Raw genomic sequence first — 19,139 nt, 5'->3', positions numbered from 1 at the left:
AATTATAGCAAACAAAGTGTCTCCAGTCATTGCAAAATGTCCACTAAGAGCAAATGTGCCCCTAGTTGAGAATCACTGCTTTAAAATAACTTTATATTTGATCTTCACCCCTACCTGTTGGCCAGAGTTTGCACTTCCACAAGCTTTTCTCCATAAATGAACTTATAGCCCCGAATAAAGGAGAGGTATGATTTGGGCGTCACATGGGTAGAACGTCGGAATCTTTGGAAATAATCGACACATTTCTCAGCCACCCCATCCTGGAAGGAGCCCATGCACTGGACCACTTCCTTCTTGGTTTCCAAACTGCAGTCAATATCATAGGAAGAGAGGAAGTGTTCAGACACTGGAAAGAATAAAGATAGCAGTGTGTGAGATATGAAAGCGAATTATCATTTTAAAAGTTAACTGGCTATTTTTTAAAACTTAGACAATCCTTAGGAATGCATGCCATCTTTATTGCCCCAGCTAGCTAGATACACGGCAGCAGTTTTGGCCCCAGGTCTCTGACATCAAAATTTTATCGTCCCTTTCATGTACAAAACTAGAACAGACTTTAAACCTATCATAATTCTTTGTTTTCTGGTACACGTACAAAGAAGTCTCTTCTCCACAGCTGTAGGTTCTGGTCAGCAGCCAGCCTGTTTTATGGTTTACATAAGGACAAAAGTGGTACAAACAACTCAGAAATCAATACCCACCTGGTACTCATATTTAACAATCCCAGTAACTTATTTATTTATTTCACTCAGAACCTGCCATAACCTTAACTCTCCAGGTTCGGACTGTATTTGGCATGTGGAATGTTCATCATTAAATTTTTTTATGCCTGGGCCATCTTGTCCTTAAATGTGGCAGCTGGCCACCTGTAGTCAATTCGAATTTATGGTATCCTTTAAAAATGGATGAACAAAAGTCTCCTGTTGTAGACCTTTATCTTCCCAACAGTGCCAAACACGGGACAGATTCTAAGACAGTATTTCTTATTATAAGATTAGGCCATGAAGTCAGAGCTAATCCATCATCACTTACATAGAGAATGTGTGCCAAACGCCCACCACTATGACACTTGGTCTCAACTCCAAGGAATTCACAAGGGTCATGCATAACGCAGTTAAAAATGATCAAAGCCATCTTTATGCATCTTAGAAAAAAATGGCCTATGGATTGGCTTTAAAAGTGCTAAAAAGTATTGAATAATAGACATAAGTGTTGCAAATAGAAATATGGCCAATAAAATGGGAGGGAAAAGAGGAAGAATCAAGGAACCGAGTGAACAAACCTATCAAGTCATAACTTGACAGAAAAATGAAAAATGGTGTCTTTCATCAGTAAGTCTCACTATATTAAGTTCTTGATGCTGTAATTGTAGGGTGGTGTTTACATTTATGTAAATAATAGAGACAATTGATCAGCGTGGTTACAAATACAGTTTAACATATACACTGAAAGGCAATAAATTAAGACCCTCAGAAGTCGTATTTTTTTCATATGTAGTTAAGCAAATACTATCAACAATTTAAATTCTAGGAAGGTTAAGTCTGGTCACTGGAAATATAGGAACAATTCTTTCCCGTGACAAATTGTTTCTCAGTATTAATCACAGTGGCTGAAGTACTGTCTGTGTGCTAGGAATGACACCAAGCTTTATGGAATATCCTCAGGGACAACCCCACTTTCTGAAAACTTTCTTGTATTTGTCATATAATGATTTTTTTCTTTCTTACATAAAACAGAGAGTATCAAAATGGTGCCTTTTTTCTTGATGTACCAAGTTGTCTTTTTGTCTCTCCCAAAAGTCAGAATAAAAATGGGATGGATTCAAAACATATTTTTCCATAGACCCACAATCTCCAATGCCGGAAAGGTTGGGGGGCGGGGGGGGGGTGCAGTTCCTCGTAGGGCGACCTAAGCCTGCTGAGACTCAGACGCAAGCCATAGAAAACCCTTCTGTCACCTTCCCTGTCCAGTCACCAGGGCAGCAAAGCCAGTTTGGGGGCCCACCTTTAGGCTGATGTCTGAGGCTGCTGTGGGTTATATCCTGGTATTGTTTGCTCACTTCACCTGATGTAGAACAGATGAGGTGGGATAGAAGGGAGGACACTGACCTCGGTCCCTGAATTTAGATGCCCTCAAACTTCCACCTCATTTGGATTCGATGAACTGAAGTAATAAAGTGAGGAAGACGCATTTGTTGCCTATCCAGTAGCCATTCCCTCTTTGTTTTGTGTTTTTTTACTTTTCACTTCTCACATGTACTTTATTTTTTGTATATATATATATATTTTTTATTGAAAGATAGTCAGTTTACCATCCCCTCTCTTTGTGACTTAAAGAATCCCAACTTCGCTTAGAGTAACAATCTAACTCCCAACTAAAACTCTTTGATTCCCCAGACTGTCTTGTCACTGGGGCAGGGGGTGAGGCGCAGTTCTGGCCAATGACACGTAGACAAAAGTCCGTGGGGCAGAATCTTGCCCTGAAGTAAAAGGCAAAGCTTCATGAGGCACCAAGAGACGCAAAGCCTTGAGATGCAGCCACCATCTTGTGCCTATAAGAGCCACAGCCTAAGGAGGTAGGAGTAAGGTTCCCAACAGCATTGCTTTGACTGCACATCTCTGCGTTTTCCTGGTACCAGGAAAAAGAAACAAACAAAAAAAAAACCCTACTTATTTATACCACTGCTTCTCTGATTTTCTCTTACAGACAAACACATTCCTAACCGATACATTCAGAGGCAAGCATATCTAATCCCAGCAGATTCTAAATCACAAAACTTAACTTAATCAGTGAATCCTTACAACACCCCTAAATGATGGACATCACTATGTACATTTTGTAGATAAGGAAATGAAGCTTAGAGAAGTTTGCTGGTAAGTAGCAGAACTGGACTTCAAAGCCTGAGATGATGAATTCCAAAGCTCACATCACCTTGATTTAGAAATTCAAGTAAAACGATACTACACAAAGTCTTTTTAGTGCCAAACATTTTTTTAATTAAAGCCTAAGTTCAAAGATATCTGCTAATGTGCTTTATAAACAAAATATGCTAATTTTTCTGGGAAACAGTGGGAACTACTGTGGTTGGCTTTACTTTCTGAGCAGTTATTGTGTGCAGTTGTCTCATCTCTCTTTCTGCTGCATCATCAGTTGCAAACAGTTGCAAAAGCAATGGTGGCAAACTCATAAGGCCAAAATCTTGTATAGTATAAACTGAGTAATAATTTTCAAAGAGGGACAGTTTATTTACATAATTAAGATGGCAGTCTTTGAAATATGCCAAAAATATGCTATTGATTTTAGTTCCAATTTAATAATACTGTGCTGATATAAAATGGTGTCTAGTCAAACATTAATAATTATCTTTGCCTTGGAGAAATCTAAATGAATTTAATTGATTTAATAGTAACTTTGGAATCAAAAGGTTTCATTAAGAAATGCGATACCCCCAGAATGAAGATAATACAGATACTTAGAAACAACTCAAAACAACTCCACATAAAGCTGAAAACAAAGATTTGCCAAAATGAAGATTACTAAACGGTGGGAAAGCTTAGAGTTTTACAAAGCATATTTTCCTTTAAATGTTTCACCCAGAAATTCAGTCCATTTCAATTCATACATATTAAGAACTCACTTTTTAAAAAAGCAATATAGTTATTAAAATCCTACAAAATCTAGCATCTATTGTATATGTGGGATAAAGGGGAGGACACTTGGCTCTTTCTGACTATCTTTAAATTAGAAAAATACTCTAAAGAACAAGAATAAACTATCCAAAAAAGAAATTAAGATAATAATCTCACTTATATTAGCATCAAAAATAAAATAAAATATCTAGAAATAAATTAAACCAATGATGTGAAAGATTTGTGCTGAAAACTATAAAACACTAATGAAAGAAATTACAGCAGATATAAATATATAGAAAGATATCATATGTTAATGGGTTGGAAGAATTAGTATTTTTCAAGTATCTATACTACCCAAAGTAACTTACAGATTTAATGTAATTCCTATCAAAATTCTAAAGGCAGTTTATACAGAAATAGAAAAAAAAAAAGTCCTAAAATCCATAGGGAACCACTGAAGAACCCAAATAACCAAAATCATTTTGAGCAAGAACAAATCAAAATCACTTTCTGATTTCAAAATATGTAGCAAACCTACAAAAATCAAAACAGCATGGTACTAGCATAAACACAGACCAGTGGAACAGAATAGAGAGCCCAGAAATAAACCCTGACACACATACAGTCATACGACCTTCAACAAGGGTGCCAAGAACACACAGTGGTGAAAGGACAGCCTCTTCAGTAAATCCTGTTGAGGAAACGGGATAGCCATATGCAAAAGAATGAAATTGGACCCTTATCTTACACCATACACAAAAATCAACTCAAAATGGTTTAAACACTTAAACATAAGCCCTGAACCATAAAACTCCTAGAAGAAACTGTAGAGGAAAAGCTTTTTGACAATGAGTCTTGGTAATGATTTTTTGGATGTGACAGCAAAAAGTACAAGCAACAAAAGCAAAAATAGACAAGTGGGATTACAAACTAAAAAGCTTATGCCCAGCAAAGTAAATAATCAACACATGAACAGGCAATTTACAGAAGAGGAGAACATATTTGCAAACCTAATAAAGGGTTAAATATATATATATATAAGGAATTCCTACAACTCAATAGTAAAGAACAAGTAACCTGATTAAAATGGGCAAGGAACTGAACAGATATTTCTCCAAAGATATACAAATGGCCAACAGGTATATGAAAAGATGCTCAATGTCACTAAGTATCAGAGAAATGCAAACCAAAACCACAAGGAGATATTACCTCATACCTGTTAAGATGGCTTTTATAAAAAAAAAATTTTTGTTTAAATTTTAAACATAACGTGGTGGCCAGGATGTAGAGAAAAGGAACCCCTGTACACTATTGGTGGGAATATAAGTTGGTATGACCACTATGAGAAACAGTAAGAGATTGCCTCAAAAAATTAAAAATAGAACTACCAAATAATCCAGCCATCCCACTTTGGGGTAGATATCCAAAGAAACTGAAATCAAGATACTGAAGATACATCTACACTCCCTTGTTCACTGCAGCGTTATTCACAATAGCCAAGACCCCTGAGGGTCCATCGACAGATGAATGGATAAAGAAAATGTGGTATTTACATACAATGGAATATTATTTAGCCTTAAAATAAGAAGGAAATTCTGCCATTTGCAACAACACGAATAAACCAGACCAGAAGGAAAAATACCACCTGATACCATTCACATGAGAAATCTAAAACAATCAAATCACAGAAGCAGAGTAGACTGGTAGTTGCTAGGGGACACGAGGTGGAGAAAATGAGGACGTCTTAGTCAAAAGGTGTAAAGTTTCAGTTACACAAAATGAGTAAGTCCTACAGATCTTCTGTACAGCATATGACAGTTAACATATGTACTGTACAGCATATGCAGTTAACAATACTGCACTGAATAGTTAAAAGTTTGCTAAGTGGGTAGATCTTATGTCAGGTTTTCTTACCACAAAGATAATCATCAATTTGACACAACATTGTAAAATGATTATAAATCAATAAAAAATGTTTTAAAAAATAATAATCATTATCATCATCATCATTAAAGAAGCGAGGAGGGGTCTTTTGGAGATAATAATGCATACATTTATGACATAGATTATAGTTTAACGGGTAAACACTCATCTCCAAACTTGTTAAGTTGTATACATTAAGGATGTACAGTTCTTTGTATGTCATTCAGACTTCACTAAAGGGGTTTTAAAAAAATAAAAATAAAGTACATCTTGATGACTAAATAAATTAGAAAAATGCACAATAATTCAGTACTTTTATGGAAAACATTTATTATAATCTAAATGAAATATGCTAACAAAATGGTATCTTTTCTTATTGATGTGCCTGGAGATAATAATTTAATTCAGAATCCAGATCTTAAAGGCACCTTAAATGGTTTTTCTCGAAATCTTGTTCCTAATTTTCTAAAAAGAATAAATAACACTTACACCCCTAAGTGGACTGAGTACTTCCAATGCTCACAGATGGTATTCCTTCAAAGCAACACAAGGCAGATTAATATTAAGTGTAGATGTCGGTTTTCCCAACAAGGTTTTATATTCATAAAACAAAGAAGGTATGTCTCGTGTCTTACAATTATTTTATCCACAACTATGACTAGCACGGTACTGTATATGCAGGCAGTAGGCTGGCTCTAAACATTTACTAGACTAGATCAGAGACATAGTCACAATAGCTCATTGGTTACCAAAAGGTTTAAAAAGATTGAAATGCCCAGGTGCATTATATACGGTTTAAGCGCTATAGACATAAAAGGTCCAAGAAAGGGGGAAAAAAAAACTAAATATTCCTAAGTGAACAAAGGACCTGATGTGTCTTGATTAAGCTTTGAAACTTCGATAAAAAAGATGGCAGAGAACAGTCTTGATGGGGAGACAACATGGGGGAGAACACAGATAATCAGAGGATACTCAGGGTTCAAACAAAAGAGGTATATCTGAAAGAAAGAAGGTTATGTTGGATTAGAGAAGACTGCAAGTAAGTCAGGGCCATATTATGGAAGGATGATGAATCTTGATGGTCTGATTCATTGACTCAACCCTGCAGGTGTCAGGCTCCTGACATTGTAGGTGTCAGGCTCCTGAAATTGTGAACAAAGATTATATAGCCTGTGAGCCCACAAAGTTTTAGTTTAGTAGGACAGATAAGCAATAATCAAATCACACAAGTAAGTATATAAATTGAAAACCATGGTTATTCCGAGAAGGAAGAGCAGAGTGCTGTGAAATGCGTAACAGGACAATTGGATTGGGGGGGGGGGGGAGGAGCAGGGGACGTTTTCCCTGAGGAAGTGACATTTAGCTGAACCAGCAGTATCCGGACAAAGGGAGGAGGGCTCAGGGAGAACCGGAGGAGGAGAGCAAAACATGGGAAGAGAAAGGCCACGTTCAAGACTCGAGGAGAACAGAGCAGGAGGAAAAAGTGACCTCAGGTGAGGCAGGGGAGGTAGGCAGGGCCAGCTCTTTCCAGCCTTGCAGGCCATGCTAGAAACCGCTTTTTCCTGAGAGCAGTGGAAGGTTTTGAGTTGGAAGCAATGTGATGGGGTTTGTGTTTTTCTCATTGTTCTGTCGGCAATGTGAGATGGATGAGAGACAGGCGAGAGGAGGAGCGACCACCAGAAAGTGATTTGAGTCTTCCAGGTGAGTTACAATGATAGCTTGGCCTAGGATGCCAGCGACAGGGAAAGGGTTGGATAGTTTCCAGCAATATTCAGGTGATAAAGTTGGCATGAGTTAGCGATGGAGTAGACTTGAGAGTTGAAGAAAAGGAAGATGTTTAAGACAAAGAGTTCTCTGATTGCCAAGTTTCAGGCACCATCATGAGACTTCCTGGGAGACAGTAATCAGAAGAGAACCAGTTCAGTTTTAGACGTTTTCAGCTGAAGGAGCCTAAGAAACATCTACGAGAACGTATCAAGCAGGCAGTTGAGGGCACAGATTTGAAGCCAGAGGACAGGCGAGACCAGACATAAAAATTGATGGTGCATATTACACAGGAGGCTGTGGATGAGCTTGGCAGGGAAGAGGATCTGGAGTGAAGAAATGAGTCTGCCTTGCCCTCCAATATGCCAAGCTCCATAAGCGGCAAGAAGCTCAATAAATACATTCTAAATAAATGAGCAAACAGACGCATGCATGAAAGTCAGGACACTTGCTAGGAACTGAGGAAACAGAAACAAAAGTTTCCCTGCCCTCCATATAATCTTGACTTGGGTTGTTGCAATAAGATTTTTTTAAAAGGGGCAGATTTGGGAGAAATAAACAAAAGAAGGACTTTTGTCTTGTAATAGGAGGGACGACTGAAATAAAGACTTGACAGAAGGAGCTCCATTATTTAAATTAAATCATCCTAATTATGGTATTAGGTGTGTGTCACCTGAAATTAATTTTTTATTGAAGTACACTCAAGTTACAATGTTGCGTCATTTTCTGGTGTATAGCATAATGTTTCAGTCATACGTATACATATATTGGTTTTCATATTCTTTTTCAGTATAAGTTACTACAAGATATTGAATAGAGTTCCCTGAGCTATACAGTAGAAACTTTTTGTTTATCTATTTTATATAGAGTAGTGAACATTTGCAAATCCTGAACTCCCAATTTATCCCTTCCCACCCCCTTTCCCTCAGTAACCATAAGTTTGTTTTCTATGTCTGCAAATCTGTTTCTATTTTCTGTAAATAAGTTAATTTGTGTCTTTTTTTTTTTTTAGATTCCACATATAGGTGATATCATATGGTATTTTTCTTTCTTTTTCTGTCTTGAAATTTTTATTTTTATTGTTAATAATACCTTACATGAGATTCTGCCCCCTTGAAAAAGAACACAAATGCTATCTAAGAGATGAAAACCTCAGTGCCCTCCTGCGACATCCCAGAACTTGCCTGGGGACCAACTGAGACAAAGCTTTCCACCACACTGAAAACACTGAAATTTCTGTAAATAAACCCAAGGAGTACAGACTGAAGATCTCATTCTCTGGTAATCACACTCTGGCGGGGGAAAAAAAAATCAGCTGCCAAATGAGAAAGAGCACAACCTTTCAAAAATCCTCAAACTTTGGACAAACTTTGGGCAAACTTTGGGTTCAATCCAGTAGAGAGACAGCAAACAGCACAGAGTGTAAATAAATAAACACACACACACTCATACACAGAGCAAACCAGAAACTCTGACATAAACATTTCCACCACACTAACCAGCAATTAAGGCATCCTTGGGCCATCGGCTGAACCAGTCAGTAGTGCATCCTGAAATGAGGGCGGGGAACTTCAAAGCTCGATTTCGAAATTTCTCCCCGACCGGGGAGAAGCAGAGCACAATGTGAAGGTTCTGCCGGACTCGGCTCATGAAGTAGTCATACAGGTTCTCATTGGTAGGAGGGCGCCTGGGGTGTTCCTTTTTCATGGCAGATATGAGTACACTACTAATTTCATCAATTTCTTCACGAGCGAACAGGCTGGAGACCTTCAAGAAAAAGGCAGACATTCCAATTCAGCACAGGCAACAGATCAGAACAGACAGCTTGATACGTATGATGTCTTTCCTTCATTTGTGTCTTTAATCTCACCTTTAAAAAAATCCACCAAAAGTCCTCAAGATGAACTACACCACATTTTAAAATACACAAATGATTCTATTATTAGCTGGAAAGTCATAGCCCTTTAATGGGGTAAATGAACATATCAAAAATCCAATTGGGTTTTTTTTCCTTATAACCTCCTTCTTCTGTTTTTCCACTTCTCATTTGGAGCTTTCATTAACGTTTTCAAAGCACAGCTCCACATTTTGATTGGAAGTTCTATTCTTCAAAAATCTAACAGAAAAAGCCATTCTTCATACTGATCACCTAATCCCCAACAACAGCTCTTATTCAGAACTCTAATGGAAGGAAATACAGAGAGCTCTAATGTTGGAGGGAGTCTGAGGAGGCAAAACACATAAAGGAGAAATGAGCTCTTACCTCACCCGATGATAAAACGTTGTTCATATATTCCAAAAATGACTCATCTTTTATCTCATTGTCAGTGAAAATAAAAGTGACTCCTTTGCCTTGCTGACCGGCTGTTCTATACAAAACCTTCAGGTCTTCCATCAGATTTGATGTGTTGTAGGATCTAAAGAAATAGTGTCATTGTGTCATTAGCTCAAATATTTTAACGGGAAGGAAATATCCTTGTAACAATGCTTTATGACATTTGGTTAACAAAAAAAATGCTAATATTGTTCCATCAGACTGCAGGTAAATGTTACTGGTTCATTATATTTACCCACAAAAATGAAAATAATTTTTAAAACTCTATATTTTATAAAACATTCTATTTTTACACACAGTCAAAAAATCTAGAGTGAAAAGTCAACCTGAAGCAAAAATACAATTTTTTACCACAACTAAATGCCATCAGAATGTGTATACACATGTATCGTTTTGAAAACATTTGTTGGTCAAGATAATGAAAAAGCCAAACTGGGATGTTTCCTAAGCACCCATCTGCAACTGATACTTTAAAAGAAATTTCATAACTTGAAGTAAACTAAACTCAATCATTTCAAGCCTTTGCTATACAGGGTGAGGGAGAATCTCTGAGATAAATGGTACCCTGCTCATCCCCCAACACTGCATCTTTGGATCTCACGCGAAAGAATGTTCAGAGCAATCAGTACACAGCAGTAGAATCATTGGAAACATTATTAAATATCCCACTCTAAATCTTCTCTCAGACCCAAAGCAATCCTTTAGTGGAATCAAGCAGCAACCATAACGTGTTAGAGAGATCCCAAAATAGAATAGCCCATTACTGCCAAAAGTGAAAATTTAAATATCCCAATCCTGGAGATTCGGGTTCGCTAAATTAAGTTTTCTCTCTTACAAGAGGCAGTTATCACTGTTTTTGCCAAATAATAAAATTAGTATTTAAGCTTATTTTCTTCTTTGTCTTTTTTAATTCCATCATCTATGCTGTAATTTGGCATATTGCGTCATTAAATAAACTCAGAGTTCAGAGTACAAAAACAAACGGCCTTCTGATTTTTAAAAGGCTACCAAATATTTAACTTCTATACTCCATGCTTTTTTAGCATCTAAAACCATAACCCTAGAAGTAGAAATATCAGTACCATGCATCAATGTTTTAAGTGAGATCTGAGAGATCAGGAAAAAAAATTTCAGACAAAGGTCCCTGAAGGAAAGAAAAAGGAAGGAAAGAAAGAGAGAGAGAGAGAAAGGAAAGAAAGAAAGAAAGAGAAAGAAAGAAAGAAAGAAAGAAAGAAAGAAAGAAAGAAAGAAAGAAAGAAAGAAAGAAAGAAAGAAAGAAAGAAAGAAAGAAAGAAAGAAAGAAAGAAAGAAAGAAAGAAAGAAAGAAAGAAAGAAAGAGAGGGAGGGAGGGAGGGAGGGAGGGAGGGAGGGAGGAAGGAAAGAGGACAATGGAAAATACCTCACCCCAGCTTCTCATGACGTGAAGGGAAGATCTCAGCCCAGTCCCCTCAATCTCAATGACCCCACTGCCTGAAACAATACGACCTGTGTCATCTAACAAATGGCTGTGCTTCACAAAGGAGAGGCACGTGCTTCCTGAGCCTTGGTCACGTGGCCGTGCAAAGGCTAAGGCAGTAGGATGGTCTCTGGAAGATTACGAGAAGGCAGAGAAGGCCTTGCCCCTCCTTTTCGTCAGTACTGGAGCATTCCCATGACAACACGCAGAGGAACTAATGTATCACAGGAAGAGGAGAGGCAAGGTGTTTTTACTGAGGCAGCGGGGGGTGGTGAAAGTCATGGCAGACCAGAAACCAGAAATATGTTGGCCAACTCCCAGGTTTATTGGAGATTTCAAGCAACTCTTAGCCTCTCTGAGCCTCTGCTGCGAGATGGACTAGATGACCTGCTAATCCACAAAGCCAAAAAGTTCTTCTGAAGAGCAGATTAGCTCATGCATGTAAAAGCACTTTGAAAATGATAAAGTTTCATAAGAATGTTAAGAACAAAAATCTCAGAGTTCAACCCCTCTCCTATAGAGGTTATCCTTTATCTAACTCGGTTTCCATCCATAAACTAAAAGAATTATACACAAGGTAACTAGAATTCTTTCTCTCTGTTTCAGCAGTTGGTAAAAACAGTGAACTTTTGGATTTATTCTCCAAGCAGAACCCTACAATTTAGACCAAATAAAAGGTGTAACCACAACAACTTGAGTATCTGGATCTCCAAACCCAGTGTTTAATAATTTTCAACCTTTATGCCGGCAGGTGACTATGGATCTCCATCAGTGAGACAGATCAGCAGCATGTCTGCCCTACGGGGCCAAGTCAACACTTGGTCAGTGCCCAACAGGCAAGACTCTTACTCTCACACCTAGAAATTAACTTCTGATCACTTTCAGCCCAATTAAACTTCCCAAACTGGCCTCCTGCTTCTCACCTCATCTTGGTTACTCCTGAAGTTCTGTTGAGCCTCTCTGCATCACCCCTGCTTGTATCTCTTCTGTTCACATCCCACCTTCTACTTCTCCCTGCTCTGCACACACTCCAGGGGAAATTCTTCTGGTTTCCCTACCTTGATGAATAGCAGTGCCATATATCGAGTTCCTCAAGCCAGAACTAGGATGTACCAAGTCCAAAAGCTCCACCTTCCTGAGGATCTCTTAAATCTGCTCTCTTTTCTTCAACTCTCACTGCCACCACTCATGACACCACCGCCTCTCGCTGAGATCCCTGAGTCAGCCTTCAAACCCTTCCAGCTTAGCTCCTTCCGTCCACTTTCTGTACATGCAAATCCGACATCCCTTCCCTAGTGACGACTGGTTTCCCATCGCACTGGGATGAAGTCCCAATTCCTGGTGACACTTTCAAAGCCCTCCATTTCTCTTCCCGTCCCACTTTCCTCCTAATCTGTACACCAGCCATATTTAACTGTTTCCAGGGCCTCAACTGGGACTTCACATGTGCTGATCATTTGCCTGGAACATTCTTTACTGCTCCTCTTCTCTGAGATAACTTTACCCATATTCAGGTCTCAGGTGAAACATCTCTTTCTCTAGGAAGACTTTTCTAATCATCCCCGAAACTAGGTTAGGAATTCCCTGCCCGTGTTTCAGCAGAATCTCATCTGCATTTATTTCCTCATCAGAGATAGCATCTACCTATCACACCTCATTTAATGAGTTGCTCAGCTGTCCCCATTGAACTGCTGTAAACTCCATGATGACACAGATCTACCTTGTACCCCAGCACCGAGCCAGTGCCTGACACATAGTTGGTGTTCAATGAATATTTTCAAATGTGTGAATGAGTAAATCAATATAAACCTTTCATCCATTTTTCCAGTGATTAACATTCTTGAAATCTGAATTAGCATTTAGTAAGGATAAATTTCTTCTGAAACGCACTAAAAGGAATACACACAATATTCATATCAAGCATAACATAAAAACAGAGGGGCAATTCTTCACTGTAACTAGATGCTGGAGTGTTTCCAAGGCAATTTATTAACGTGAAATTTTCATGGTCTATAACAGAGGTTGAAAGGGGAAGGTGATAAGTCGGCATTCAAGAAGGAAAACTATCATAATTCCTTCAGGTATGAGAAAAATGCATTCTTAACTCCAAGTGGCCTCTGAGAACCGTTTATCAAAATCCATTTCAGGTTAATTAGAGTGAAAGCGTGTTACCTTGTCAGAGTGATCTGGAAGGAAGCGTAGCCAGCAATGAATGAAGCCAACCTTGTCAAGCTCTGCTTTCCCGATCCGCCCACCCCCACCAGGAGGGCATTTCCCCGGGGAGTACGAATGACACGCGAGATCTAGAATATGGAATACGAAAAGTATGTATCATTTAACAAGTAAATATTCCACTTTTTCCCTGTTTCCTCAATACAGGCATACCTCGGAGATACCACAGGTTCAGGTCCATACCACCATAATAAAGCAAATATCACAATAAACCAAGTTACACAATTTTTTTTTTTTGGTTTCCTAGTACATACAAAAGTTATGTTTACACTATACTATTCATGGTGCAATAGCATTACATCTTTTAAAAGTACATACCTTAATTAAAAAATACTCCATTGCTAAAAAATGCTAACCATCATCTGAGCCTTCAGTGAGTGATAATCTTTTTGCCAGTGGAGGTTTGAAATACTGTGAGAATTACTGAAACGTGACACAGCAAAACAATGTGAGCAAATGCTGTTGGAAACATGGCGCTGAAAGACTTGCTTATTTAACACAGGATCACCACATACCTTCAATCTGTAAAAACCTGAACATCTGCTAAATGCATTAAAGCAAAGTGCAATGAAACAAGGCACGGCTGGACAAGCATTTTGGAAGGCATAATGCCTTGGGGTCAGAATAGAAAGATATGCTGGTTGGACTAAAGAAGGCGTTTCTGAAACAGAACCGTGTTTAAGAAGTATTGGACAGGGTGCGGAGTGGGGAAACCAGGAGAGACCAGCACAGAAAAGTGAGCAGACAGCCCAGACTGTGGCTTGCTCTGGGTTTTCAAGGAGAGAAATAAAGGGGACTTCGGGATTTCCTTTCAGTTTGCCAACCTAACTCAGTAGGATAGGAAAGAGAACAGAAATTTCAAAATAATGTGTATCCTTGGAATATAGAACACTTGGTTATTTAGAATATCCTCCACATTTGGAAACTAACAGAGTTTAAACTGAAGGCAAGAAAATTTTCAAAATGTGGCAGAGGTGATGGAATTAAAAAAGAAGAACAAAAGAAGCATAAGCGCTCTCGTTATCTGGCAAAGTGATGACTAAGGCGTCGACTGCGAAGCGGTTACGGATGGAGCAGAAGTCTACTCTATGCCAGTCAGCAGCCCCGACCATTCCAAGTCACGGTGGTGGTCACAGTCCATGTTTCTTTGGCCTGACTGGCACTGAATGAACTAATTCCACCATCAGGTCTCCAACCCCACCTAAAAGGGATGCACTGTAGAATTCTCCTGGATGCATTTTTCACCTCATGTGATGACTAGCTTTCCCTCCTAACTGCAGTTTGAGCCTGCAGTGTTGCTGGCCTGTCCGTTCTAATGTTCTCCAGAGCGACATGGGGGCTGAGAAAGGGTCACTTCTCTGCAGCTGGGGGAAGCTTTCTGGTGTAACCCGGGCTGTGCATTCTGACAAGGTTTTGTTCAACACCCTTTCTCAGGATTCCCTCTCTGGCAGGGGCTATACTCTATTTCTGTCGGGACTATTCCTGCTTTTGGATTATTTCCCCCAATTTAGTGGAGACCGTTTTCCCACGTCTGCTGTGGACCTGAGAACCTGGTCCACCAATCCCAGCAGGACTGGTAGGTGGTCCCTCTGCTCTTCCAGCCTCCTGCTCCTCCTCTCCATGTGATTCTCTCCAAAGTCACTGTGGGCGGGGAGGAGTGGCTCCGGCAAGAATTCTTAGGCTTGTGCCAGAGTCTGTTTATGTTCATTCCCTGGCATCACTTCTAGAGGCATAGATGAGGCAGGTAAGAAGCTACTGCCGGCCAGCCTAGAATCTCCTGTGTCTTTCCTCGGTTAACATTTCTCAAAATATATGGCTTTTGTCATAACCATTTCTTTTAGTTGATGCTGGTGAGTACATTAAGGATTTAAATAGTGGTTCTTACTTAGGTATTGGGAACTTTCATACCAGCACTCTTTTCCTAAACTGGACCTAGGTCTTAACTTCAAAATTTTCCATTCCCAGTTTCTGGCACATGATGAACCCTTTAAACATACTTGACAAATGACTACACATGTGAACGAACGGATAGAAGACTTTAAAAGCAGACTCAAAAAATTCACGATCTAGTTAAAAGCATAAATTATAAAACACAGTCAAGTGAGAACATAAAACGGGGCTATTCTGTCTTATTATCTATAGATTGTGAGATAGAGATATTGATTTTTTAATACCTTGAGCAAAAATTTTTTTTAATTTTTTTAATTGAAGTACAGTCAATTACAATGTGTCAATTTCTGGTGTACAGAACAATGTCCCAGTCTTGCATAAACATATGTATATTTGCTTTCATATATTTTTCCATTAAAGGTTATTATAAGATATGGAACATAGTTCCCTGTGCTATACGAAAGAAACTGATTTTTATCTATTTTTATATATAGTGGCTAACATTTGTAAATCTCAAACTCCCAAATTTATCCCTTCCCACCCTCTTTCCCCAGCAACCATAAGATTGTTTACTATGTCTGTGAGTCTATTTCTGTTTTGAAGATGAGTTCATAGTGTCCTTTTTTAAAAAAATAAATAAAATCATTTTAAAATTTAAAAAATAAAATAATTTTTTTAAAAATTCAAAAATTAAAAAAATTGAAAAGCAAATATTTTAAAAATAAATAAGGCCCACCCTGCCCTGCAGGTGTTCACACACTAGTGGAGGAGAGACCATAGGCGCAATACTGCACTACGGTGAATGCTGGAGAGGAAAGGAATGGTGGCAACGGGAGGAGAAAATGCAGAGGAAACATCACTGCTTTTGAAGATGAGTCTTAGGTGTGGAGCTGGAATTTGATCGAGATCTTGAGTGATGACTAGAAGTTTATTATGCAAAGAAGGTGGCACACTGGGCAGGAATTGGGTTAAATTTTAAGAAGAGGGGATCCATCCAATGCACAAAGTCTCTGAGTCAGCAAAAGGCCTGAGAGGACCTCACAGGGGTGGGAACTTCAGTAGCTTCAGTACCAGGTATGGAAATATTGGGAGATGAGGTAGCAAAGGGTTGTTCAGGGCCATATTGGGGACTTGGTTGAATTCCAAACCTCTTTATCCAGCATCACAAGTGTGCCTGTCTCCACAGTACTCCAACCTGTGAATACTGAGCTGAATAAACCAAGTGCCTGCCCTCACAGAGCTTATGGTCCAGTAGAGAAGAGGAACACAGGTAAGTTCGATGCAACACCTGCTGGGGATGCAATACTGGAGAGGTGCTCTGGAATCAGGATGTGTTTAATCATAAGCAGTTGACCTTTTCTCTGGAGTACACCCTAAGCAGAGAGCACCACTCTCCAGGAGTAGAGGGGTAGGTACGAATTAGATCATAAAAACTATGCACATCATGATCTGAACTTTAACCAAAGAGGCAAAAGAGATATGGCAGAGATATTCTCCATTTTCAAAGAAAATCATTATTTTAATTAAGAAAGGAACTAAGAGGTATGCTTGGTCTCAGATCACATTGTGTTTTGCTGCAGTTTTCATCTTCAATTCTGTCTTTTGGCTTCTATCATGTCTTACCACTAGGTCACATATTTCAAGGCTCACACCCACGTAACACAGAGTTTGGATGGAACTGTACACAGAAAGCAAGAGTGTAGAAAAGAGGGTTGGCCTAGAAAACAGTGAGGAATGTAGCATTTTAGCTCAAAACCTCCAAACATGGATTCTTTGGCCAATCCCAGAACAGACACGTTAGAGGCTGAGAGGGAGGAAAAACACGATCAAGGACCCTGTGCTGAAGCACACATGCCTTGAATGTCAAGCCCAAACAAAGTGAAGAAATGCTTGTAACTCATCATCTGTGCTGCAAAACCCATAAAGAAGACGGTTCTAGGGAACTTCCTCAAGCATAAGACTAACATAAACAACCTTGTTTCAGTTGGAGCTGTTATGAATCTGATTGGCTTTCCCAAGCCAATCAGATTTTGTCTCCAATAGACACCAACTCAGGAAGCTGCCTTTGATATTATTTATTTAGAAAACGTCTTCCTTTTTGTCTTCTTTCTTGTAATCATGAAATATGACAGTATCTCTATTCTTCCTGAGAACAGATTCCTAATTATAAATTAGGAGCTAACTTCAAACTGTTATTTATATTTAGCCTTGGAAGAATATTTGTGCTCATAATTCAGTAAAGATGCCTCAGATTCCAAGAATTCAGAGTTTCCAAGCTAAACGTCTTCATGCTAGGGAGAGCCAACCTCAGAACACACTGTCTTCCTCCTTCTCCCAGACTTACTCCAGCCCAATAGAAATGCCTTCTTCACACTTTTCAGTTTTCCAGAGGGAAAGTTGACTAGATAATCTCTAAAACCCTCTCCATTTCTAAGATTCAGTGATTATTACAGGTGACAATTTGTAATTACAAGATTGTTCCTCATGGTTAAACTTAAGTAATGGAAGACAGCCCCGAACTGTCTTCTTTCTAATTAAAAGGATGAAGTCTGAAAAAATAATTGACATCAACATAGTGAGAATATCAACAATGGGTTTTTAACAGCATTATCTTCCACCATCAATAAATTAGGCCATGTAAGTTATCAGGTAAATAATATATTTTACTTCCAACCTTTGAGGATTAACTGTCTTCTGAACAGAAACTGTAATGACTTGTATGACAAAGTAGAAAGGAAACTGCACTTTCCTGGCAAATTGCATTTTCACAGAATTTTCATCCCAGCTCATAGTCAATTGTTTATGCACTATTTTTCATTATTGTTCCTAAGTGTGGTAAAATACACATAACATAAAATTTACCATCTTAATCATTTGTAAGTGTATAGTCCAATCACAATAAGTACATTCTCATTGTTGTGCAACCACCACTTCCATTCATCTCCAAAACTCTTCATCATGCAAAAATCAAAATCTGTACTATTAAACACTCCTCATTCCCCTCTACTCAGCCCTCAGCAACCAGCATTCTACTTTCCACCTAGAATGTACTCTAGGTACCTCACATAAGTGGAATCACACAGTGTTTGTGCTTTTGTGACTGGCTCATTTCACTTAGCATAACGCCTTCAAACGCACTATTTTTTATAGTTATCCTTTGCATGATGCAAAAGATAAGCAGACTTTGTGCCTGTGCTCTGGACTCAGATGTCAAGCACATTCATTCTATGTAATGAAAACACTGTGCTGAAAGCTGTATAGCAACGCTGAATCGAATTATCACATCCCACGTTGGAAGTACACATGCTCTGATTTTAAACCTATAGGCATGACACGTTGCATTCAGTTTAGAAATTAAATTGGAATGTTAACATTGAGTTTATTTTTAAACTGAATACTCTCTTAGGAGATGAAAATGAAAGAGGAAGGAAAAAACTTCTGGTGTGAAGGCAAGCGGTCTGCCTCTCTGGAGTGGTGCTACTGGGCGTGGCCACTGACCTTGACTAAGTGAACCATCGCATCCACAAAGAACACCAAATCCATGCCCACGCCACGGATGCTCTCATTATAAAGTTGCAGGAACATATTCAAACGCTCCTTTAGGTGATCAAAAGACTCAACTGGCTCATAAATTTTGGGCATCTCAGCATCAGCTTCCTCAGACGTTTCACCTGGGATTGGGGAAGATGAATCGACTAAGTTTCTTCACATCACTGGACTTTACTGCTTCCTTCAACCTAAATTAATACACTCATAGCTCTGCGATTTAGCACGAAATAATACTGATTTTCATCCAAATGTCGTAGTACATATTTTTAGAAAAGAAAGCAAACAATAGTAGAAGCATTAGAATTTTTCTGATCATATGCAGTCTTAATCCTTCCACATCTACAAAGGGCCAATTTCA

General features: G+C 38.8%; 1 protein-coding gene across 1 annotated transcript in view; it reads right to left on the bottom strand.

Moving 5' to 3' along the window:
- The window catches only part of DNAH5 (dynein axonemal heavy chain 5), a 234,944-nt gene that overhangs the window by 61,145 nt on the left and 154,660 nt on the right, over positions 1-19,139 (bottom strand). The window contains exons 52-56 of the mRNA XM_072958846.1: positions 18,731-18,903; positions 13,283-13,413; positions 9,583-9,736; positions 8,819-9,086; positions 115-346 (exon numbers count right to left, since the gene is read on the bottom strand). Of these exons, the coding sequence (XP_072814947.1) occupies positions 115-346; positions 8,819-9,086; positions 9,583-9,736; positions 13,283-13,413; positions 18,731-18,903 (958 nt within the window). The remainder of the gene's footprint in view (positions 1-114; positions 347-8,818; positions 9,087-9,582; positions 9,737-13,282; positions 13,414-18,730; positions 18,904-19,139) is intronic.

The sequence above is a fragment of the Vicugna pacos genome, chromosome 3 (genome assembly GCF_048564905.1).
Source record: "Vicugna pacos chromosome 3, VicPac4, whole genome shotgun sequence".
Lineage (NCBI taxonomy): Eukaryota > Metazoa > Chordata > Mammalia > Artiodactyla > Camelidae > Vicugna > Vicugna pacos.
Note: the sequence above shows the minus strand (reverse complement) of the source record. Positions and strands in the feature narration are given on the sequence as shown.